This window comes from Dermatophagoides pteronyssinus, unplaced genomic scaffold (assembly GCF_027571235.1).
Source record: "Dermatophagoides pteronyssinus isolate colony J.1.1.1.1 unplaced genomic scaffold, Derpt_VIB-CSIC_2022.12 sq0014, whole genome shotgun sequence".
Lineage (NCBI taxonomy): Eukaryota > Metazoa > Arthropoda > Arachnida > Sarcoptiformes > Pyroglyphidae > Dermatophagoides > Dermatophagoides pteronyssinus.
In genome coordinates, this window is record NW_027461538.1 from 961,062 (window position 1) to 985,301 (window position 24,240).

Sequence of the window (24,240 nt, forward strand, 5' to 3'; positions counted from 1 at the left end):
CTTTCACTATATTTGTTTATTTTTTGTGTTTGATAACTTCGAGCAATATTTGGTTTGATGATTTCTTTTTTCGTTCGTTCGTTCATATGATGATCATCATCATTTAGTACAATCATCGTTTGATGCAAGGTGACTTTTCTTTTCTCTTCACCAAACGCGATTCAAAACTTTTTTTTACCAATTTTTTCTTAATTTGTTTGCTGAAGTAAAATAAAAATGGGTCCACCTTTAGGTGAAATTGTTATATTGGCCGGTAATACACATCCATATTTAGCGGATGAAATATGTCAACGTCTGGATGTTCGTCGTATGGAAGTTAATCTTTATCATGCTGGAAATCGTGAAACAATGTTGCAAATAACATCATCAGTTCGTTTTAAAGATTGTTATATAATACAAACAGCAACCGATACAAATTGTAATGATGCTATTATGGAATTATTGTTGATGGGTTATACATGTCATACATCAGCTGCAAAACATTTAGTCGGTGTAATACCATATCTGCCATATGGTAAACAAGCTCGTCAACGTAAACGTGGTTCAATACCGGCAAGATTATTAGCCAAAATGATTTGCCGTGCAGGTTTTCGTCATATCATTACCGTCGATTTACAACATAAAGAGGTTTGAAAGAATTTTATCCGAAAAATTTTCTAATTCTATCGTTGTTGTTGCAGATTCAAGGATTTTTCGATATACCTGTAGAAAATCTTCGTGCATCACCATTTCTTATTCAACATATACGTGAAACATTATTTCAACAACAAATAAATCGTTCTGATGTTGTTATTATTGCAATGCATACATCATCTGTACGTAAAGCAACTGCATATGCTGAACGTTTAAAAGTTGATATAGCTATTTTGCATGGTCAAGATGATGATAAACTTGCGGATACTGTTGATGAAATTGATGGCCGATCATCACCACCACCACCAGTACGTGAAATTGAAATCGTTCCCGGTGGTGATATATTACCAGTGTTGACAACATTTTCCGGTTCTTATCGTAGTCCATTAAAATTAGTCGGGGATGTTCGTGGAAAATTAGCCATAATGATTGAAAATATTTTGGATGATGTTGAACAACCAATACGGGCTGCAAATTTTCTGAAACAAGATGAAGGTGCCCGACAAGTTCATCTAGTTGGTACACATGCCTTATTGACGCCTGAAGCAGCTGAAAAATTGAATGAATCCGTTATCGATGAAATTGTTGTTACAAATACAAGTAAGTCCTGCGTATTTTTTTTTGTCCGTTATGTTTTCACCATCATTATAATCGGATTAGATTTTTTTTGTTTTGTTTTTGTTTTTGAATTGATAAATATTTTATCGAAAAATTATTTTTCGTTTGTGTTTTGTGCCCATTACATTGTTTTATTTTTCGATTTTCCAATTTTCTTTTTCACTTTCACTATATAATATAGTTCCACATGAAATTCAATCAATGAAATGTCCAAAAATGAAAACAATCGATATTTCCATACTATTAACCGAAGCAATTCGTCGTATGCATAATAATGAATCATTATCATATCTATTTGCTGATGTTAGTCATGAAGATTAAATGATGATGGTGGTGGTGGAAATTGAAAAAAAAATGTCAAACAAAAAACATTCAAATACGAGGAGGATTCGCCTACGCTACAAACGACAAACGAAAAATTAAATAAAAATTCAACACACACACACAGCCAGCAAAAAAAAAAAAAAAATACCCCGAAGGTGTTTTTTGCAGCAATTTGATTTTCTTCCGATGACGATGATGATCATCATCTTAAAAAAGTAACTTTTTTTCTGTAACAAAATAATAATGACGATGATGAATGAATTTTTTCCCGAAAAAAAAAAACAAAAAAAAACATTCAAAGTTTCAAGTATCCAATTTTTTTTAAATAAAAAACTTTCTTATCGGATTTTATAATTAAAAAAAATTGAATTTTTATTTCATCAAAGATATTCATTATCGTTTTTGGGTTATTCACATAAATAATGATAAACAAGTGAAAATTATTATTATTTTTGAATTTTTGAATGAAAAAAATGAACATGTATTGCGATTTCGATCATCATCATCACCATTCATTCATCAATGATGTTTGGCAAAGAAAAAACAAAAAAAAATATTTTTTGTGCGTTTTGTTTGAAAAAATGTGAATCGTTTCAGAGATAAAAATATTTATAGAGAAAATAGAGAGAATAAAATGCACATCACAAGCAACAAAACAAAAAACAAAAATTTTTAACACAGAGATCAATGTTGTGTGAAGCAAAAAACAAGTGTGTGAAAGAGTTATAGATATATTCTTTGCATAAAATAAAATAAATGTTTCGTTTTCGTGTTAATCAAATTAATTAATTAAATTAAATTAAATCAATCAACATCATTTGATTAGGGATGTGTTAGGTGAGAAAAAATATATTGAATTTTGGTTGAAGACGAAGAGAGAGAAAATGTTGAGCCTTTTTTTCGTTGAAAACAAAAATATTGAAAATCGATTCTTATTATTTTTGTTATAATTTGGAGAAACAAGGAAAACAACATTTATCAAATGTTTTTTTGGTGAATTGTTTGGATGAAATGGAATTGAAAAAAGAAAACGATTTAAACACGAAAAAACAAAAACAAAAACGGATCGTGAAACGTGTGTGGACCATTATTTTTTTGTGTAAATCTATGAAAATCTATGTTTATGAATAAAATATCGATGATGATTTTCCGATATCTATCTATCTGAATTGAAAAGAAAAAAAGATTTTCACTAGCCTAACAAATGGAACAGAATTTCTGTTTCATGTTTTTTGTTGGGATTATTTTCAGCAGTTTTGGTAGTGGACATCATTATTCGTTAATAGGCAGGGAAGAGAAAAGAGAACAAAAATTGATGTTTTTTGTGGTTTTTTCACTTGTTTAGTTGATGTGTTTTTGGTAGGGCGGCAATGTATATATCATGTGTGTATCGTGTATAAAATAATAATAATAATTCATTTGATATGTATCCATTATTCTTGGATTCTTTTCGTTGTTTGTTTGGTTGTTTTGTTTTGTTTTTTGATATTTTGTTTTGCACAAAACAGGAAAAATAATAAAAAATAAATAAATAACATGGAGTCAACATTGGATCGGTTTGTCGGTTGGCCATGGAAATATGGAATTGTGGATTTCAAAAATAAACTCACAGTGTGTGCAAAGGGGAGGAAGAATTTGAAGAGAAAAGATTTAGAAAAAAAAATATGGAAATTTGATTTGATAATTTTGTTTTTTTGCATATTTTTTATCGCGATAAATTTTCTGTGGTGGTGGTGGTGAATTTGATATGATGATGAAATTTCAAAATTTGAATTTTAAAAAAATTTTTGTTCCATTTTTCGAAACAACAGCATGAATAATATTCATCCATATTTCACATTCGAAAAAAGTTTTTTTTAGATAAGGCCATCAAGTTTCATCATTTCATCACACAATAGACTAATCATCATCATCGATTGTTATTGTTGGTTTCAATTTTGTCGATAATGATGATGATGATGGTTGCATTGGCATAAATGGATCATTTGAATCAATAGAATCTTGTTGTTTAAACATTGGTACTGAATTGTTTGATGATGTTGATGAACAACCATCCACTAATGAATTTCTTGCTGTTGAATTATTTGATTGTTGTTGTTGAGTAGTAGTAACAATCGTTCGTAGTTTAAACCAACGAATAGTTAATTTATGCAATTGTAATTGATTAACATTGATTTCCACTGAACCTATTGGTATATTTGCATCAAATGTATGACGACGACGTTGTTTTTCCCAAACTGATACCAATAATGTACGGCCATAAATAATTGATGCATCATATTTTAATGTTTGTCGATATTGTGGATTATTATTACATAAAACTACATGTGTTTTTCGTTTATATAGTTGTCTACCTCGATCAATTAAATATGTTTTGACATAGGTATCTGGAAAATAACAAAAAAAAACACATAAAACATTTATCATTATGTTCAACAAAAAAAATCAGAATTTCAAAATCAAAAGAGAAAAAAAATCATACCAGGAGGATGATGTTGACCGATTGATGTTGTTGAATCCGGCAGACCACGAGCAGCACAAACTTCAATTTCAAGAAATCCTTTGGTCATAATAAAACCAAGTTTAATTTCACCAACAACTTTTACAATACGTTTTGGTGTTTGTTCACTATGCTGTGGATGTGTTGTTTGTCCATATTGTGCATTAGTTGTTGTTGTCGTATTGGTGGTCATCATCATCGATGATGAATGAAGAATTTCATCCGATGGTTGTGCATTACTACCAGGACCACCTGTACCCATTACCATATGCATTACAGTTTCAGCTGCTGATGGTACTAATCGTCGTAGAAAACTTGGCCGCCTTTCTTGACAACCTGGTATTGTTAGACCACCACCATTTTGTGAATTATCATCATCATAATCATCATGTGATGGTGTTGGTGGTGCTGAACTTGTACCACCAGAAGTTTCAACTGAATATCTACTTCCATGTATTGAATCAATTGAAAGTAGATTCGATTTTTGACCATCATCGTTTACGGGAATATTTTTTGATGGTAATGCCAATGTATTTGGTGCATTTAATTGATTTGTCGTTTGAGTTGTCAATGTTTGATTTGTTGTTTCATCATTATTATTATTAATAGCTAGAATTTTTTGCTGTAATTTTTGTGGACTATTACGTGAATCTTGTTTATTTTCTAATGAATCCAATGTATAACTACTATCTTTTAAAAGATTATCAAAATCTTCATCATCATCTGATGTATCATCAGCAATTTCATCATCAAATTCTTCTTGATCATCACTATGATCATCCCCGATTTCAATAGAATTATCATTAGCATTTGTTAAACGAACACTTGTATTACGTGGACTATTTGATGGTTCCAAAAGATATTGATATGAATCAGATGTATTACTTAATTTGCTATAACCACCACCACCACCAGGGACGGAAAGTTGATTTTTTGATCCTAGAATGCATCAATTTTTTTAAATATTAATTTATGAAAGCAACCTTGTGAAAAAAATTCCGATATTTTACCTTGATCCACGTGAACTAATGCTGAAGAACTTTTTCTACGCATGGCTAATGATTGTTGTTGTTGATCAACAACAGCAGTGGACAAATGTTGAAAATTTTGAGATTGCATCCTGTCATTTATCATTGTTCCTGTAATATATCCAGCAGTGACATTGGCATTATTATTATTATTAGCAGGACCGACAGGATAAAGATTTCCGATTGAATGACGATTTTGCGCTAAACGTAATGAACCAGTTAGCGAAATTCCACGGCTACTGCTACCAATAATATTACCTTCGCGACCACCACCACCACCACCCGAATGACTTGTATAAGATTCATCTAATGAATGGCGCCCAGTACTACTTGCAGCTGAACTAACCGTACTAGAAGCACGTGATGTTGGTGATGATCTGTATCTAGTGAACCAATTTGAAACAGGCGGTGGTGTTGGTGATGCTTTCATACGTGGACTTGTTCGTGCCGAACGACTACCACCCATTGGTTGTAAATGGCTTGGAAATATTGGAAAATCACCTTGATCAGAACGATTTGAATTACGACGAGATCCAGGTGTCGAACGTGATGTCATCATCATCATCATTGCAGCTGATGATAACATTTGATCATGAAGCAGCTGTCCATTTTGGCCTTATTTTAAAGCAGAAAAGAAAAAATGTTATTATAGAATGAATGAATCAGGAAACCATAGAATTTTTTAGAAAATTCAATACCGGAACCAGAACGAGAACCACTATGAAGATGATCCATTGATGGAGCTTTTTGAAAAAATACTGTAGGCGTTATTGATGAATTGGAAGCTGTAGTTGAAATAGCTGTAGCTGTCGAAAATATGGAAGCATGATTGGATGGATTTAATAATGATTGTTGACTGATGCTAATATTTGATTGATGATTGAGCAATGATGGTATAGTGGTATTGGTATTGACGGTATTGGCCGTGGTAGTGATTGATGGATTTTGTTGAAAAATTTGTATATCAGTATTGCTTGGTATTAATGGCCACCATTCGGATATTGGTGTTAACAATGCACTTCGTAATGGTATTCTTGTCGATGCTAATTGATGATCAATTATTTGAATTGTTGAATTTCCACTAATAGTTATTCTGGGTGGTTTTCCACCACCTCCGCTGACACCTAAACCGCCACCAGTACCCGGTATATAAGTAGCAGGATTCGTACACCAAATACTCAAATCTAGGGTAATTTTTTCAATCTAGGTGAAAAGAAGATTTTTTTAATGTTTTTTTTTCAAATAAAAAACGAATTGATAAATTGACTAACCCGTTCAAGTGGAAATTGATGATAGATTAATGTTTCATTCCAATCGAATGAACTACTAAGCTCGGTTTGACATATTTTAAATCCCCTATGATAATAAATATAAAAGAAAAGAAAATGAAAAATTGTTTAAAAATAAAAAATCAAAGAAAACATAAAGAAAACACAGAACTAACATTTCGGGCAGAAGACGTAATTGAGCATATGCTTCTAGGCCTAGATTTTGTGCATAAATTGGATGACGTTCAAGACCTTTTGCCTGAATAATCATCACTGATAATTGACGAATATTAGCATCAATTGTAACCTGTAAATAAATTTGTGCATCGGTCAATAATGCTGCAGCATTACAATTTGACATTGATGATGCTGAAGATGAATTTGCTGTTGTTGTTGTACTGTTTGTTGATGTCGAACCAGATTGATGTGCTGTTGGAATCTGTGGTAAACGTCTTCGTAATAATCCTTGTTGTTGTTGAGTCGTTGCTGCTGCTGTCGATGATGATGAAGATCCACCACAACCATCTAAACTTCCAGTCGATATAACAGCTGCTGCAGAACTTGGACGTGCCGAAACTGTTGCTGTTGTCGTTGATGATGATGTTGATGTTGCTTGTTTTGATTCATTTAATGTTGTCGATGTTGTTGATGATGATTGTTTTGAATTTATCATACTATGTCGTCGATATTTTGCCGGTTGATCATTACGTGTCATTGATTCAACAATTAATTCAACTTGATCACCAGCCGTTGCCATTATATTTGCAACTTGTTCATGACTACAATTTACTAACGATTTACCATTCCATTCTAAAATTTTATCACCAGATTTTAATGATTGACGATCAGCTTGTCCACCAGGTTTCGTCCATGTAATATATGCATAAAGCATTCCATCTAATTCACATAATTTACCACCGGTAATTGCCAATGAAAATCCACCTGTTCGTATTGATTGATCCGATTTATCACGTTGTAATATTGCACGTTCATAATGTGTTGTTATCGATGCAGCACGTGATAATTGATAACGCATTCGTTGTTGTAGTGTTGTTGTTGTCGGTACCTGTATAATACTTGGTCCAGGATGTGGTGTTCCAGATTTTCCGGCCATTATTGTAGTAGTACTATTCATTTCCGACGCATTTTTCGATAAATTTTCCGATGACATTTGATTTGTTGGTGTTTTTGTCGATGATGTTGATAATTGCATTTGACTAGCAGATAGATCATTACATTCATTGATAACAATACGAATCGGATCGGCACCAGATTCAGGTGCCGATGCACGTCTTGGTTGATCGGCCGGTATATCCAATGAATGTTGTGATCCTTTTCGGGATTGTGGTAAATCTAACATCGAACTACCACCACCAACGACAGGTATTTTTGGTAAAGCCCGGCCACCTGAACCACGTCTTAGATAACAATCTTTTGTCGATAAAAATGAAGATCCTCTACCTGAACAAGTTCCATCATCGTTGCCTATCATTACAGATGGTATATTACCATTGATGCCACGACATGCCATAGAATAGCCACCAGGTAAACAAAGCATATCTGAATCGGCTGATTCTCTTGGTGATCTTGAATAATCTGATGATGGTGTCAAACTATCTTGTGGAGGACTATATCTAAATGAATTTAGTTTATCAGTCTTTTCAATGAATGTTTTTTCTCGGTAAACTTACTTGAATCCATCAGAATAATCGGAGCTTTCCGAACTTAATTGTTTACGAATACCAGGTGTAGTGTAAAAATTTTCTGGTGCACCAATTTGACCAACTGTATTCGAACCAATTAGTTGACCACCACGTGATAAACTTCTTGCTTTATTGGTTAAACGCCACCAATGTGTTGCCGAAATCGAAGATGAACCGGATACTTTAGAATTACCATTTACAGATATAATTTTTGGCATAACCATCGATATTTTCGCTTGTTTAGTTTGACATTGTTGATATGAAACACCGTTATTGTTGTTTGATTGAATTGTTGCTGAATTATCCGTGGACGGTATATTAAATCCCGATAGATTCTGTTGTTGTTGTTGTTGGTGATGAACGACAGTTGATGATGATGATGGATCGATTGTAGTTTGCGATTGTGGTTGTCCATCTAATGATGTAATGGTAATAGGCGGTGTACGTTGATAAAGTGATTCATTTTCCTTATTATGTACCATATTTGATAAAAGTTCATCATCCGAATTATATTGATGATGATGATTAGATAATGTTTGATTATTATGATGACGTAATTTCTTTTTCATTTTTTTCGAATTCATTATCATTAAACCTTGATGTTGTTGTTGTTGTTGTTTTAATATTAACTGTTCAGCTGGCATTGATTGTAATGTTCCATAATGAACATTATTTGTACCATTATTATTATCGATTATTTCAATGTTATTATTATCTTGATTTTGATTATTTTGATCATCATCATCATTATCTTTAAGTATAACATCATCATCATCGTCGTCATCATCATCATCACCATTATCATTCCATAATTCTTCATCATCCGATAATGAATATACACGATTTGTTCGACAATTTTGTTCTTGTTGTTGTTGTAGATTTGATGATGATAATAATTTTTGCGGTTGATTTACAGTAAATTTTGTGGGTTCTTGTTGTTGATTCGAAATTTTTATCAATGAAGATTGACTTCGATTCAAATCTAATGAACTTTGACGATTTTGTTGTTGTTGTTGTTGACCAAATTGTTCTAGAGCTGAATTTGGACGTTGTTGTGTTTCTTGCCAGGATAATTTACGCTGGGTAAAAAAATGAAAAAAGAAACATTGAAATTCCGTAGAAAAAAGCCAAAAACTTTTAAAATTTATCAATTCAGACTTTACATACCTTTGCATTTAAAGCATTCGGTGTTGCCGTAAGAAATTGTTGTTGTTGTCGTTGTTGGCCGTTTGTTGTTGTCGTCATTCCCGTAGAAGTTAAATTATTCATCGAAGAAGCCATACCAGCTGTTGTGGTAGAATGAACACTCAATTGACGTTTGGACGATGTCGATGATGTTGAAAAAGATTCAGCTGCAGAAGTGGTGGCAGCGGATGACATTGATGATAATGTTTGGCCACTTGTTGTTACCAATACTAAATGTGAACCACGACGACGACAAAAACTACACATCCAATACTTTTGGAAAAACAAAATAAAAATTTTTCTATGGTTGTTAATAATAAGACAAACCTTAGATTCTTCTCTGGACGAATACGATGAACAATCATCACAGACTAATTCTTGGCAATTGGAACATCGATGTGATGTTTCATTTTTCATTATCACTTTACGACAAATACGACAAAAACCGGTTGCATCAGCCGATAATATTGCCGATGAACGACGACGATGAACAGCTGCGGCAACTGGATCCAATAAATTGGTTGATAAATGTGAAACATCACCCGGTGCATTTGGACCACTACCTGGACCTGATGATTGTTGAATATTTGACGGTAATTGACCACTACTGCCGGTAGGCGTTTCAACAATTATCTCCGTTCCACAGGACATATTTTTGGCAAAACTTTTCGAAAAAAAATCATATTTTAAATTCCCATAAAACAACGTTTGACTTACTTTTTCAATGCAATTTCTTTGAATTCTTCTTCTTTTTGCCATACTTTTTGCAGAATTTGTCGTTCTTCTTCGGTCAGATGTGCAGTTAATTGTTCATTTGTTAATGAACTTGATTGCGATGAATGTATCATTGCTAACATTGGTGCACGTTGATATCCTCCTCCTGTCGATGATGATTGAACAGGCGTTCCTGCTTGTACCACAGCTGGTTGAATCGCACCGGTTGTGGATGATAATGAAATGGAACCATTACGTGATTTGCTCGCAAAATCCATCATCATATCTTGTTGTTGTTGAATGGAAGAATTGTTGATGTTGTCAACAACAACATTTGAATTTTGATTTGAAAAATTATTATTAGCTGATACATTTGATGATTGTTGAGATTGTTGTTGTTGCTGCTGCTGTTGAAATGTTGATGCAACTTTGGCTCGAATTTTTGAAAATAATGGTCCGGATATTGGTGATGATGATAAGGAAGAATTTGTTGAATTATTAAGGCCACTAGATGTCATGTTTGTTGTTGATGAACGTTGTTGCTCATAACCTCCACCACTAGGTACACCAATCATTGTCGATATAGTCGATACGGATGTCATCGAGCCAGTTGGCGATGTTGTTGTTTGTATTTGTTGTTGTTGTTGTGTTTGTGATGATAAACAATTCATAGGCACTAATGGTGAAAATGTATTATTTGCATTTGTTGCATTTGTTGTCGATAATGTTGATGTTGTTGATGGTGATGATGATGATGATAAATATGTTGTTGATTGTGATGTTGGTGAATTTATTTGATTCGTATTTGTATCGACAATGTTTGTTTGACCACAACCACCACCAAAGGAAGCACTACTACTACTACCTGCTGAAGAGCCACCAGTTATTGTTTGAAATAGATATTTTGTTGGACTTTGAGCTGTTTGAATTTTGGTAAATCATTATCATCATTGTAAAGAGATTTTCATCGTAATTATTCAAGGTACGTACCAGTATTTTGTTGTTGTTGTTGTGAATTACGTTGCTGTTGTTGTTGTTGAAGACTTTTTTGATATTGTTCAAAACTTTGATCAATACTATCACCACTATTTTGATTGATTGGTGATGCTTTATTTACAAACTAAAATTTATTTTTTTAAAAAGCGGTAGAAAAACATATTAGGAAGGAAGAGAATGAAAAGTGAATGAAAAAAACTCGAATTCGAATTCGAATCGATAATAATCGATCGATATATCGTCTGTTTGTTAAAAACCTGGCTTTTTCAATTTTTCGTTGTGCAAATAATATTAACACAAGGTTAATGAAAACTTTATTATCATTATTTTTTTTGCCAGAAAAAACAATTTTACTTTACTTGATGACATCATTAATAACGATGATGATAATGATGGTCCCATGGAACCTCAGAAACTTTATATTATTAGCATCTTCAAATAAGCAAACAGAAGTAAATGGAATCATTCTTTTTGTTTCTGTTTTTGCATTTGGATTCACTTGTATTATTAAGACCAAAAAAAAAGCTTGTTAAATGAATTTTCTGTTTTTTTCGATCAATTTCTATTTCAATTTCACATCTCTCTTGTTAAAATGGAAAAAAAACGCTCGGAAAATTCAATTGAATTTTCGAAAAATTCCTGATTAATCATTCTGCAAGAGAATTTTTTTTTTGTCTCTAATCTAATTCTCTCTGATTGATAAGAATTTTTTTTTTGGCAAATTGACAAAATGAATGAATTTTAAAACAAAATTCTGTAATTAGTCGTCATCATCATCAAAAGTTTTAACAAAAAAAAAAAAAAAACATTATTCACAAATGATGATGATGATTTTTGATAAAAAGTTGTTTTCCATCTTGTTTCTCTCTGGAAAAGTGTTAATTATACACACTTACGACACACATTTAATTCCAACATCAAAACACATTTTCATATTAAAAAAATTGAATGACAGAAACACAACAACCTAAGTTAACATCATCCCAAACACACATCACAAACATCATCATCATCTTTGCAATTTTCGCAAAGAGAGAGAGAGAGAGAGAGAGAGAGAATAAAAAATTTGGAAATTTCATTTTTTCTTTGTCAAATTGAAAATTGATAATAAAAATTCAATTTTCTGATGAATTCCTTTCTCTCGCTCTCAATTGAATTGAAAAAAATGGAAATTTTAAAATTTTCATTGTTTTTTTATGCTTTGAATTTCATTTCAAAGATTGTCCTCTTATGATTCTTTAAATGATTGGAAAGCTTTATTATCATCGTCATCATTGATTAGATTTAGATTTGAACAAAATTGATTTTTAAAAATATGTGAAAAAAAATGGAAAATGAAAGAAATTTTTCTTCATTAAAATTTCATACTTAACCTAACCTAACCCACACACATTGTGAATTAAAGAAAAACATTTACCTTTTTCATAAATGAAACAACTTGTGATGAAATACCGGCAGCTGCACCACCACCAGAGCTAGCTGTATTGCTTGATGAAGAAGAATTTGTTAGCAATGATGATGTTCCGGTTGATGAATTTAATAGGCCACTAGTATGTAATGGTTGTTGTGAACGAATCGATGATGATGTTGATGATGTAAATGATAATGAACCAGGTACAATTGATTTACGACTAGCCGATGAATGATGATGTTTATTACCGGTTGCAGCAGCAACAGCAACTGCTGCTGCTGCTTTAAAACGGCTTGTTGAATTTGATCGAGAACGTATTGGTGATGAACCACATGAAACTGAAGCTCTTTTTAAACCAGTAGTACCGGTATTTGTACCAAGTGAAAGACCATATCTTGATGCTAACATTGATGATGCTGTTGATGCAGCACTAGATGCTGATAATCCACCTGATTGACCAGGCCTTAATGATTGTCGATGATGACTTAGATAACGATTATGTTGATCCATTTCAGTTGATTTTCGGTTGGATTTTTTTGTTTATAATTCAAAAATCATTTTGTTTTTCGTTGTTGTTTTTTCGTCGTCATTTTTGATTTTTAATCAATCAATCGATCATCATCATCGAGAGAGGGAATAGTATTGCATAATTCATTGAACGAAAATGGAAATTTCTGAAATTTAAGAGAAAAATGAATAAATTTTTATTAATTGAACTGGAAAAATGAAAAATTTCAATTTTTTTTCCTGTAGCTAACATTTCATTTCAATCCAAAAACAACCCACGCCAACCAAAAAGAAAAATTCCATAAGCCAAATAATTCATAAGTATGTGATTTTTATTCAATCATCCTACGCATCGCATCAATTCAATTCAATGATTTTCCTTGTTTGTGTTCGTTATTGAAATTTTTTCAAAAGAATAATAAACCTGCCTGCCTGAAGATGTTAATTCTTCTTCATTTTTTTTCATTGTGAAACTTCAAATAAAGTTTATATATGAATGAAAAAAATGATGATGATGACACTTGAGCAAAAGAATGAAAAAATATTCAAATGACATTCACAAGTATCATCATGGTTGGTGATTCACTTTGTTGTTCAAATTTGGTTTCAATATGAAATGGCCCAATACTACTTGAAAATTGACAAAAAAAATTGTTTTTTTGGAACAAATTTTATTGTGAAAAATTGGAATGAAAAAGTGAAAATTACTATGACTATGATTCATCGTTGAGTGAGGTTAGGTTAGGTGGATGACTATAGCTATGAGTGTGATTCATAGTCGAGTGAGGTTAGGTTGATGACTATAGCTATGACTGTGATTCATAGTCGAGTGAGGTTAGGTTGATGACTATAACTGACATAAAAATATGGTCTTCACTGCAATACTTTTTCTGAAAAAAATCTTGTTTTTTTTCCAAAAAAAACAAACAATATTTCATTTTCATGTATCTTCCACCAGCACATCATCATCATACACAACAAGATTATTACCGATCATTTTTTTGGTTTTATTTTCGGTTTCTCTCTCTCTCTCTCTCTCTCTCTTGTTTGTTTGTTTTTCTCTTCGGTTATTGATGATGTGGTATATATTATTAATAATGAGATAAAAACATTACCAAACACTGAGAGAGAGAGAAAGATTGTGTGTTTGATGAAATAATTTTGTTTTTCGTTCATATATATAGAACATGCATTTATTTATTTATTTAATCTAAATTGAAAAGTTTTTTCCCAATTTTTTTGTGATCATGTTTACCATGTGAAAATGAAATGTTCACAATGTTTTTCAAAAACTTATAATAATAATACTTTTGATGATGGTAAATATGGACTAATGTTGACTTTCATTTCAGAACATCAGTGAGTGAATGGAAACAAAAAATGTCAATTCAGATCTATCAGATTTTTGGACAACCAAAAAACTATAATTAGTTGATAATGATAATGTTTGATTATCATCGATAAATTATTCATGTTTTCAACCGAATATTTGAGCTAAATTTTACAAGAAAAAATGAACTGGATTGGAAATCTTTTTTTCTTTCATTTTTTCCGATAAAGTTTCCCAAAATGGTTATGATAATTTATTTTTTCCTTGGTAGATATATTTTCTTCGATTGAAAAAACATTTAATTTTTTTTTCTTTTTCAAAAGAAAAAAAATTGCTTTTCAAAATTGATTGAAATAAATTAAAAAACGAAACGAAAAAAATGGCCAAAGAAAACTTCACTTAGTTGACAAGCAAACGGGAAAAATATTGCATTCTCTCTCTCTCTCTCTCTCTCTCTCTCTCTCTCTCTCTCTCTCTCTCTCTCTCTCTCTCTCTCTCTCTCTCTCTCTCTATTACGCAATACTGAAAAACTGATGAGAATTTATAATGAGCAACGGGAGAAAAAAGACTTTATTATTTGATTTGGTTCGTGCTGTTGTTTAGGGAAATGTTTAAGGAATTTTGATGAACAGCAACCATGGAGAACAAAAAAAACAAAATTGAAGAAAATTAAAATTGAAGAGAAAAAAACAACAGAAAAGATTTATTATTCCTCGAATTTTCGACTATTTCAAAGTCAAACACAAATATTTTTTTATTTGTTTAAATCGTTGCTGTTTACCGCAACTTACTTGAGTAAAAATAGTTGAAACAAAACAAAAAATTCCACATTATTATTTTTTTTGGAGAATTCATTTAGAATTTTAATTTTTTCTTCAATTCAATTCCGAAAAATTTGGTTTCCTTGTTTATTCTTTTTTTGTTTTTGTTTTGGCATTTATTTAAATTCAAATTCAATTTTGTTTTGGTGGCCATGATTTTATTAAAAGTCAATGTGTGTGGGTGTATGTCTAGTGGTATGTCTATTTTTTGAAAAATAAACAAACAGGAATTGCTTGTTTGTTTGACTGACTGACTGACTGGCTGGTGGTAACGTTTGTTTTAATGAATTTCGATTTGCTTCGGGTATTACTTTGATTCAAATTTTCATTATTATTACCCGTTTGGTTCTTTTTTCCAACCGTATTATCACGTAATTTGTGTGTGGATCGATACAAGAAAAAATAGTTTACGAAAAGCAAAACAAACAACTTGAAAATGTTAAGTCATGTCAAGTGTTGTTGTTTTTTTTGGCCTTCATTCAAATTGTGAAATAATTTTTTTTTTATTTTCAAAATTGTTCCCGAAAAAAACCGAGAATAATCCAAATATTGATTATTTCGGGTACCAGTTTTTTTGTTGTTTTTGTTTCAAGAAATTCTTCAAGAATTTTTTTGAAACAAGAATTCTCTACGGACAATGAAAAAAACTATTAATATAAAAATAAACTAACTAAATCAATCAATCGATATTTTGAGACCGGGCAATTCTTTATCATTCGATAATGTTTCTTTGAAACTGAATGAAAAATTATCGGCATACCAAAAATAAACGCACATCATTCACACACACACACACGTCGTTTATGCAATAAATTTTCAACAAAAACAAAAGTTTTTTTTCCATTTTTTTGACCGGAATTCGTAATTCGATCAAGTTAGATGATATTTGGTTTTTCACTTTTTTTCGGCAGTTGTTGTTAAATTGGCCGAAAAAAAACTTTCCGGTATTTTCTTTTTTTTTCTCGAAAAATACCGGAAAGTTTTTCTATCTTAGGATCTAAAATGAAATGTAATATGATTTTAGATGTGAAATTTCCCTCTGTCGTCGTTTGTTAATTTTGTTGTCCATGGTTGTCAATCACATTTGTTTGTTTGTTTTCAATTGAATTTGAATAAAAAAAATTTTTGTGAAAACAACAACAAAATGATAATGTAGGCGACAGATTTTCTTCTGTTTTTGTTGTTGCTGTTCCGATCTTATTAGTTTTTTTGATTTCTATTTCGACATTATTTGGATAAAATTTACATAAAATTTCATAAATGTATGTCGACTATATTGACCTTGAATTGAAGACGAAACAAGAACAGAATGAAGAATGGCCAAGAATTAATAATTCTTATAGTGGGGGATAGCCTTGGAATAATTCTTGGGTTTTTTGGAAAATTTCTCGTTTTTTTTTGAATTTGAATTTGCCTAAACAAACATTGAAACATTGAACAAACATTTTCTACAATTTAAATGATCATTATTTATCCAGTGCTAATGAATTTGTAAATTGTAAAAATAATTTTACTTTTCAATTATATTTGTAAACAGTATATTAATATGAAATTATAATTTTCTCTCTTTTCTTTTTTTTTCAAGTAAACACAAATGCCATCTTGTTGGCAGTGTGTTAATTTAATAAAATTATTATTATTATTATTATTATTAAACATTGAATATCTTTCGTGAATTAATTCGCGTTTTGACAGTTTTTTTCGTTGAAAATGAAAAACAAGTTTTTGTTTTATCAACAAGTTTACACACAGTAATACTAATGATGTTGACGAATTTTGATTCTGAGAATCAAAAATGATGATGATGATAATAAAGAAGCCTCTGAGTCAGTTAAAATTCCTGGAAATTTTTGTATTTTTTTCTACGAGAAAAATTTCCCAATTTTCTTTCTCTCTTCATTCATTCATTCATCAAAAATTGACAATCGATAAAAAGTTGAAAACAAAAATCCCTATAGGATTCAATGATAAAAGTTTAGAGTTTTCGATGACAAATATTATTGCCATTTTTTTGGTTGTTGTTGTTAATATTTTCCACCTCAAAGAATCATTATGATTATCATCATCATTTGTTTAATATGAACGAAACAAACAAGCAATGTTTTTTTTTGCGGATGAAAAGTTTTGCTTACGTTTGCGAAAAATTCTTCATTCGCTTATGAATTTTTTTTTCTTTATTTCTTCATCATTTTCATTCAGCAAAAGCAAAAACATTTAAGCTTCCATCATTATCTTTTATCATGATATATTTGAATCAACGATCGTAATGAAAATGAATGAATAAAAATGATTATTATTGAACAAAAAAAACTTATGATGATGAAACGAGAAAAGAAAAGAAAAATTCATTGCAGTGAAGCTCACATTTTTTCCCTTTTCATTCAATTTCTTTGAATGTGCAAACACAGATACAGGGAGAAACATGCGATATTCATTTATAATCAATTCTAATTCAACTCCACATTCATAATCATGATGATGATGGTGATTCAAATTGATGAAGAATTTCTTCATCATCATAATAAATGTTATTAATTTAATCCAAAGAATTTCCCATATTTCATCATCATCATTATCATTACAGAATCGTTTACCAAAGCTATTCATCATTTGCTTGTTTGTTTGTTTGTTTTTCTGTTGAATTTTGCTGATTGAATGTGGATGGAATGTGTGTGTGTGTGTGTGTGTGTGTGTGTGTTTGTGTACCGATTGATTAGTTTGTAAATAATATTAATAACTTATTTGGAATAGGGTTACATAATAATTATAATAATATAAATCTTTTTTTCTGCATCAATTTTCCGGAAAATATTTTTTTTCCGGAAAAATTTCCGAAAAAAAAAATTCCGGTTCAAAATTCTGAAAATTTATTTTTTCCATCAAATATCCGATGTTATCAAAAATGTCCAGCTGCTAAACAAAAATGAAACTTTAAATCTTTTTTCATCATTTACTTTGGTGGGTAACAAAACTTTTTTCATCGTTGTCGTCGTTCTCTTGATATTCATTGCATCGAAAAGACAAGGGAAAATCTAACGTAAACATACACCAAAAGATGAACATACTACAAATCTGCTACAAATTATTTATTTATTTATTTCATTTCATATTATTATTATTATTATTAGCCATAGAATCAGCCATCATTTTGTATGTGAAACACACACACACATTCATCCTTGATCTTATTTTGTTACATTCGTTTGGGATGCAGAGAAAATGTTTTCAACGAGGAAAAATAATGATGCCATTTCTTTATTTTGGATATCAATTTTCTTCTTTTTTTCAAATTATTATCTCTCTCCCTCTCTCTATCTCTCTATCTCTCTTGACATTATTTCTCATTTTTTACGGATGCTACCTGAGATCATTTTTTTTTGTTCTTTAAAGATATATAACACCATTATGTAATGATGGTTTGTTTTTGTGTTGTTGTTGTTGAAAAAAAACAAATTTTTTTTTTAAAGATGATTTTAGGATTTTTTTCTTTCTTCTCGTTATTTTTAGTTGATGATTGAATGATGTGAACAAAAAAAATGATGACAAAAATAAATTGATCTTTAGACTATCGATAGTGTAATTGAATTTTTTTTTTTTTTTTTTTGAACATCCGTTCATCACACTTTCATCATTATTATTATGAGAAATTTCCGGGGAAAAAAAATTTGAGAAATTTTTTTATCAAAAAAAAAATAACAACAATGTTATCCATTAGTATCAGATGACATTAGATTTTTTCCTTATTTTCATTGAGAAATTGAAAATTTTGTGAAAAAAAATAGTATTTTTGTAACAAAATTAGAAGAAGAAAAAGAAACATTTTCAGATAATTATTTCAACATTATCAAACAGACAAACAAACAAACAAACAAAAACATTGACATTTGAACTTCCCAAACAAAATATTAATAAGATTTCGGTATCAAATTTCATTACAATTTTGGTTTCAAATTCCAATTGCAAAAATTGAAAATAGAAATCAATTTTCATTGTCCAACTTGTCCAACAGTTTGTAATTATTATCCATAATTTCATTTTTTTTCTCTGTTGTCAACTTTGATCATTAATTTTACGATTCTGTTGTTGTTGTTCAGTTAGTTATTTTTTTTTGTTGAATAAATTGGTCATCTGGATTATCATTAACAACAACAACAACAGAAAATGTCAACAACAACAACAAAATTGAGATAAAAAAACGATGATGCTTTCGTTTTTCGTTTGCTGGTGATCTGGATTAATTTATCAAACTTTTTTGTTTCACTGTCTGACTTTCACTCTGTCTGGCTTTCTCTGTGTAATTTAAAAGCAAATTTATTTCGCAGCCTTGTTGTTATTGTTATTTCCAAGTTTAGATCAAAAAATGATGATGATAATACATTATTCATGTTGTGTTTATCAATGTTTCCATTATGAAACCAAATTATCATCATTATTATTATGAAATTAAACCCAAATGAGAAATGAAAATTTTCTTCTTTTGATTAGTAGGAATTTCTTAATTTCTTTTTTCTGAAAAAATCATTTATTTGAAAATGATGATTATCAAAGGACAAAAAAAAGGACAAAATTGAGAAAGTAGAAAAATCGATTGATCCAATACCAAAAATAAATAAATAAATTTATCAATCGATATATCGATATTCATCAAGAGAGAATGAATGAACGAATGAAATCAACCAGGCAACAACAAAGCAAAAAATCATGTGGTATTAACATATTTTTTTTATATTGAAAAAAAATGATCATCATGAATAAATGAATGAATGGGGAAAAAAATTCCAATCAATCCGATCCAGAATAATTTCCTAATTTTGTTTGTTTCCAGAATAATTGCTTCACTAGAATTCCGATTATTATTATGATTATTGATGAAGTTTATTAATGATAAACAATAATAATAAAAGGCATAAAAGAAATACAGAAAGCAGATTAATTTAATATATGTCAGTGCTCTGCTTTTATACATGTCAGAGCAGCTGACCTGTGACCCTTAAACATCAACTAAGAGTCAATGTTTAATACTTCCCCTCGGTTCATCAGTATCAATAGACTGTTGAACCGACCTGGTGGTAAGTTTTTAGTTAAAACGTCGGCGATCTGGTTTTCGGTTGAGATCCATTTGATGATAATATTCTTGTCATTAATATCATTTCTTATTGAATGATACTTTATTGATATGTGACGTAGTTTTGGAGAAATTGATTCGTGGTAAAGTTGATAAACGGTGGAACGGTTGTCACAGTTCAATACGGGTATTTCGGTTTCAATACCTAATTCAATTAGTAGATTCCGTATGTATTTGATATCCTTTGAACATAATGATGCAGCGATATATTCAGCTTCACATGTATTATCAATGGTGCATCGTTGAAGATGTGTCTTCCATAATATTGGACCACCGTAATATACGAAATGTCCAGTGGTCGTTCGACCATTTATTTTATCACCTGCAAGATCGGCATCGGAATAACCAATAATATGTTTTTGAATGTTTCCGCCAACAATGATACCATTCGATCTGGTTCCATTAAGGTACCTGAAGAGGCGTTTTACAGCTCTCACATGAATTTCACGAGGATCATTGGTGAAACGGGCCAATAAGGATACTGAATATGCGATATCGGGTCGTGTTTTGCACGAAAGATATAATAAGGCGCCAATGGCTTGCCGATATGGATAGTTTTCATTAGGTGGTGATTCAGTATCGTATGGATTGAGACCACAGGCAAATGGTGAATCAGATTTTCTTGTTTCGTCCATGTTGAACGTTTTTAATTTGTCAATAAGATACTGTTGTTGTTTCAAAATGATGGTACGATTTCGATAATTACGTTCATATTCAATGCCAAGGAAACGAGATGAATTTACTTTACGGATTTCAAATTTGTTTGATAATTTATTATAGATCTCGTTTGGTTTGTTTTTATCGGTGGATGCAATAATTCCATCATCAACGTAAATAATCATGATTGTAAAAACGGTATTTTCTCGTATAAAATAAAAACAAGGATCTAAATTAGTAGGTTTAAAACCAAAGCTACGTACGGTTTGATCGAACATAGAATTCCAAGATTTTGGACTTTCACGTAATCCATATAGACCACGAGCCAGTTTACAAACACGTCCTGAATCATCTTCATATCCAGGTGGCTGGCGGATGTATACATTACCGGTGATGTGGCCATTTAAAAATGCACAGGATACATCGAATTGGATTAATGACATATTGAAGGAAGCGATAATCGAGAAGAACAATCTAATGCTTTCCATACAAACAACAGGAGCATAGCAATCATATGATGATTTATCATCTTGTTCAAAGCCTCTGGCCACTAGGCGTGCTCGATATCGACCATCTTCTTTTATGGTGTAGACCCATTTTACCGAGATGATTCGTGAATTTGATGGTGGATCTACCAATTTCCAGGTTTGATTTTTCAGTAATTGATCAAATTCATGTTGCATTGCCTGCTTCCACTTGAAGGAATCAGAACTATTGATCGCTTCCCTGAACGTAATTGGTTCACTTCCAGCAACAGCAATAATTGCTTTACCATCAACATCTCTTGGTCGTAATGATTTGATTTTGTCAATATTTAATTCATATTGTCGATTAGTGGAACCAAGAGGACGTCCAATATTGGGTCGTTGGTTCACTGTTTCGTTGATTGCAATATTTTCGTTGATTACAAAGTTTTCGTCGTTAACAATGTTTTCGTCAATATCGATATCGTTAAGGTTTTCGTCGCTTCCCCTGATTTGGGTATTTGTATTGTAGTCGACATCACTTCCCCCGTTGACGTTATCGATAGTTGAATCAGAATTTGTGATGTTTGCATCAAATTTGTAAGAATTAAATGATTCGATGGATGTTAATGATGCATTTTTGTTGTTGTCGTTATTATCGATAATAATTGATTCATTAACATTTGTTTTGGATGGAGATGCATGGCACTTAGCCTGTTCATTAAACTTAACATCACATGCAAATTCTACACGACGATTTTGTGGACAATAAACACGATAGGTATTGCTAGAATGATATCCAACCATGAAGACCTTTTTGGTTTTGGATGAATATTTATGACGATCATTTTTGATTAAGGCATATCCGGTACAACCAAAGATTCGAAGATTTGATAAATTTACTCGTCGACCAAAATATTTTTCGAATGGAATGATGTTATTTGAATTTAGCATGCGATTGATGATGTACACACTGCTGTTTGTTGATTCATCCCATAATGATAATGGCAAATTTGATGATGAGAGCATTGAAATTGAATGATCGACAATATTACGAATGGCTCTTTCTACTCGCCCATTTTGTTGTGGTGTTTTGACAGTAGCCAATTCATGAATGATACCACGATTGTTGATAAATGATTTAAAATCATTACTAAGAAATTCAGTTCCATGATCTGTTCGGATACAAAGAACATCATTTCCAGTATCAAGCTTAATTTCGGTGACGATTTTTCGAAACTTTTCTAATGTTTCTTGTCGATTTTTCATAAAAGCAATTTTGATAAAACCAGAAATTTCATCAACAGCGACTAAATAATACTTGTTGCCATGAATTGATCGTGATGTGTAGCCGCCAATATCCAGGTGAAGTTTCACTCCTGGTTTCAAATATTGATGATTTTGATTTTTCGGGTGGTTGGTCGCGGTCATCTTACCAGCTTTGCAGGAGACACAGAACGACATATTGTCATCAATTTTGTTTGGTACGCCATCTACCAAATGTTTATTTATCATTTTTGAAATTGTTGCGGTTGAAAAATGCGCGCAACGTTCATGCCATATTGCCATTGAATTTATGGATGAAGCTGCTGATGCTACAATATTTTGTTTTACTCGAATTTTCATGTCGAATAAATTTTCATAATCTTTTGACCAATCAGCAACAATAATAGGTTTACCCATTCGATATACGATCATACCATATTCGTTGGTGTTGACTTTGGCACCTTTTCTACACAGTTGGCCTGTTGAAATCAAATTAAATGGTTGATTTGGCACATATGATACGTCAGAAATTTTGCCGGGTGTCCATTTAGTACCGTTGAAAAATTCACAATGAAGATCACCAATAATATGTACTTTGGTACTTTGTTTAAGGCTAGTGATGGTACGATCAGTGTGCCGTTGATTTGATAATAAATTCACGTCATTGACGATATGGAAACTAGCAGCACTGTCGGCCAAAAATTTTGGTGATTTGTTGTTGTTGCTATTCGATGCTATTAATGTCATTGCTGACACAAGTGTTGTTGCAGGATCAAGATGATTTTTGTCGTCGTTGTCGGATTTTTCATTTTGTTTACGATAAGATTGGAAATTTGAATGACGTTTCGAATTAGCAGGTTTGTTACGATTTTTCCTGCGACAGTCTTTTTCGACATGATTTTTAAGACCGCAGAAGTTGCATTTCATGGCAACATTCTTTTTGCTCGATATTAACGTTGCACCAGATAATTCTTTTTCCGGTTCACCCAACTCCCTTTCACGACGTAAAAGCATCGATTCAAATGTATCACTTGAGATACTGGAATCTTCTTTAATATTTAATAGCTCGTCTTGTGTACAAATGTCACGATATTCTGATGGAAGAACGTCGATTACTTTTGCAACAATGAATGAATCAGGCATTCGCAATTCTTTTTCAGCCATTTGGATGACATTCCTACGAACTTCTGAGAATAATTTAGAAACATCACCATCGAATTTTATTTTCTGGTATTGTCGCATTAGATCAAAGATGTTGCTTGTTTTTGATGACCGATACTTGTTCTTCAATTTATCAATCATGGCTAATGGTGTTGTACAATTGAAAATTGTTTCACGATCTTTATGTTTGACTGATGATTTGATCAAATTAAGGCATCGATTGATGTCCTGTTTTTGTTTCTTGGTTAAACCATTTGTTGGATTGAAATTGAAATTGGTATCAATATATTCCTCGCAGTCCATAGCTGTCAGGCATTCTTTTATTGATTCGAGCCAATGATGAAATGGGGCATCACCCAACGTCAGATATTGGACATTATTAGGATTAAATTGTGTCATTTTAAGCAATTATAATGATGATAATTTTTACGACCAAATAAAGAAAAATAAAGAATGATGATGATGATCACAAAAAAATAATTTTTAATTATTCGCAGTTAAAAGTCGCTCGGACCCATAACCTGATGAA

The 24,240-nt window shown here is 31.4% G+C and overlaps 2 protein-coding genes and 1 long non-coding RNA gene across 6 annotated transcripts in view; 2 read left to right on the plus strand and 1 right to left on the minus strand.

The window, feature by feature from the left end:
- Positions 1–1,763, plus strand: LOC113794749 (phosphoribosyl pyrophosphate synthase-associated protein 2-like). Of its 2 annotated transcripts, XM_075821989.1 has the most exons (4): positions 1–129; positions 207–627; positions 681–1,233; positions 1,433–1,763. In XM_075821989.1, the coding sequence occupies exons 2-4, from the start codon at positions 217–219 to the stop codon at positions 1,570–1,572; spliced, it is 1,104 nt and encodes a 367-aa protein (XP_075678104.1). In that variant the 5' UTR covers positions 1–129; positions 207–216; the 3' UTR covers positions 1,573–1,763. The 2 variants fall into 2 exon arrangements, with proteins under 2 accessions (XP_075678104.1, XP_027200681.1); XM_027344880.2 differs by lacking the exon at positions 1–129 and having other exon boundaries at positions 136–627.
- LOC113794742 (uncharacterized) lies at positions 1,428–13,030 on the minus strand. 3 transcript variants are annotated; one of them, XM_075821986.1, is made up of 13 exons: positions 12,387–13,030; positions 10,964–11,093; positions 9,977–10,892; positions 9,587–9,923; positions 9,242–9,532; positions 8,063–9,153; positions 6,548–8,005; positions 6,375–6,459; positions 5,802–6,306; positions 5,362–5,718; positions 5,086–5,304; positions 4,058–5,014; positions 1,428–3,962 (listed from the first exon to the last, which is right to left on the minus strand). In XM_075821986.1, the coding sequence occupies exons 1-13, from the start codon at positions 12,888–12,890 to the stop codon at positions 3,475–3,477; spliced, it is 7,338 nt and encodes a 2,445-aa protein (XP_075678101.1). In that variant the 5' UTR covers positions 12,891–13,030; the 3' UTR covers positions 1,428–3,474. The 3 variants fall into 3 exon arrangements, with proteins under 3 accessions (XP_075678101.1, XP_075678100.1, XP_075678099.1); XM_075821985.1 differs by having other exon boundaries at positions 5,086–5,718; positions 6,548–7,999; XM_075821984.1 differs by having other exon boundaries at positions 5,086–5,718; positions 12,387–13,029.
- LOC142645545 (uncharacterized) overlaps positions 10,852–24,240 on the plus strand; it is a 17,499-nt gene continuing 4,110 nt past the window's right edge. The window contains exon 1 of the long non-coding RNA XR_012846659.1: positions 10,852–10,955. This is a non-coding gene — a long non-coding RNA (uncharacterized LOC142645545). The remainder of the gene's footprint in view (positions 10,956–24,240) is intronic.

Coding starts and splice junctions, on each gene's coding strand:
- LOC113794742 (XM_075821984.1), bottom strand. CDS start 12,890: ATGGATCAACATAATCGTTATCTAAGTCATCATCGACAATCATTAAGG. Junction 10,893..10,963: donor ACAACAACAACAAAATACTG/GTACGTACCTTG, acceptor AAATTCAAACAG/CTCAAAGTCCAACAAAATAT. Junction 6,307..6,374: donor ATCAATTTCCACTTGAACGG/GTTAGTCAATTT, acceptor CTTTTCACCTAG/ATTGAAAAAATTACCCTAGA.
- LOC113794749 (XM_075821989.1), top strand. CDS start 217: ATGGGTCCACCTTTAGGTGAAATTGTTATATTGGCCGGTAATACACAT. Junction 628..680: donor TCGATTTACAACATAAAGAG/GTTTGAAAGAAT, acceptor TTGTTGTTGCAG/ATTCAAGGATTTTTCGATAT. Junction 1,234..1,432: donor AATTGTTGTTACAAATACAA/GTAAGTCCTGCG, acceptor TATATAATATAG/TTCCACATGAAATTCAATCA.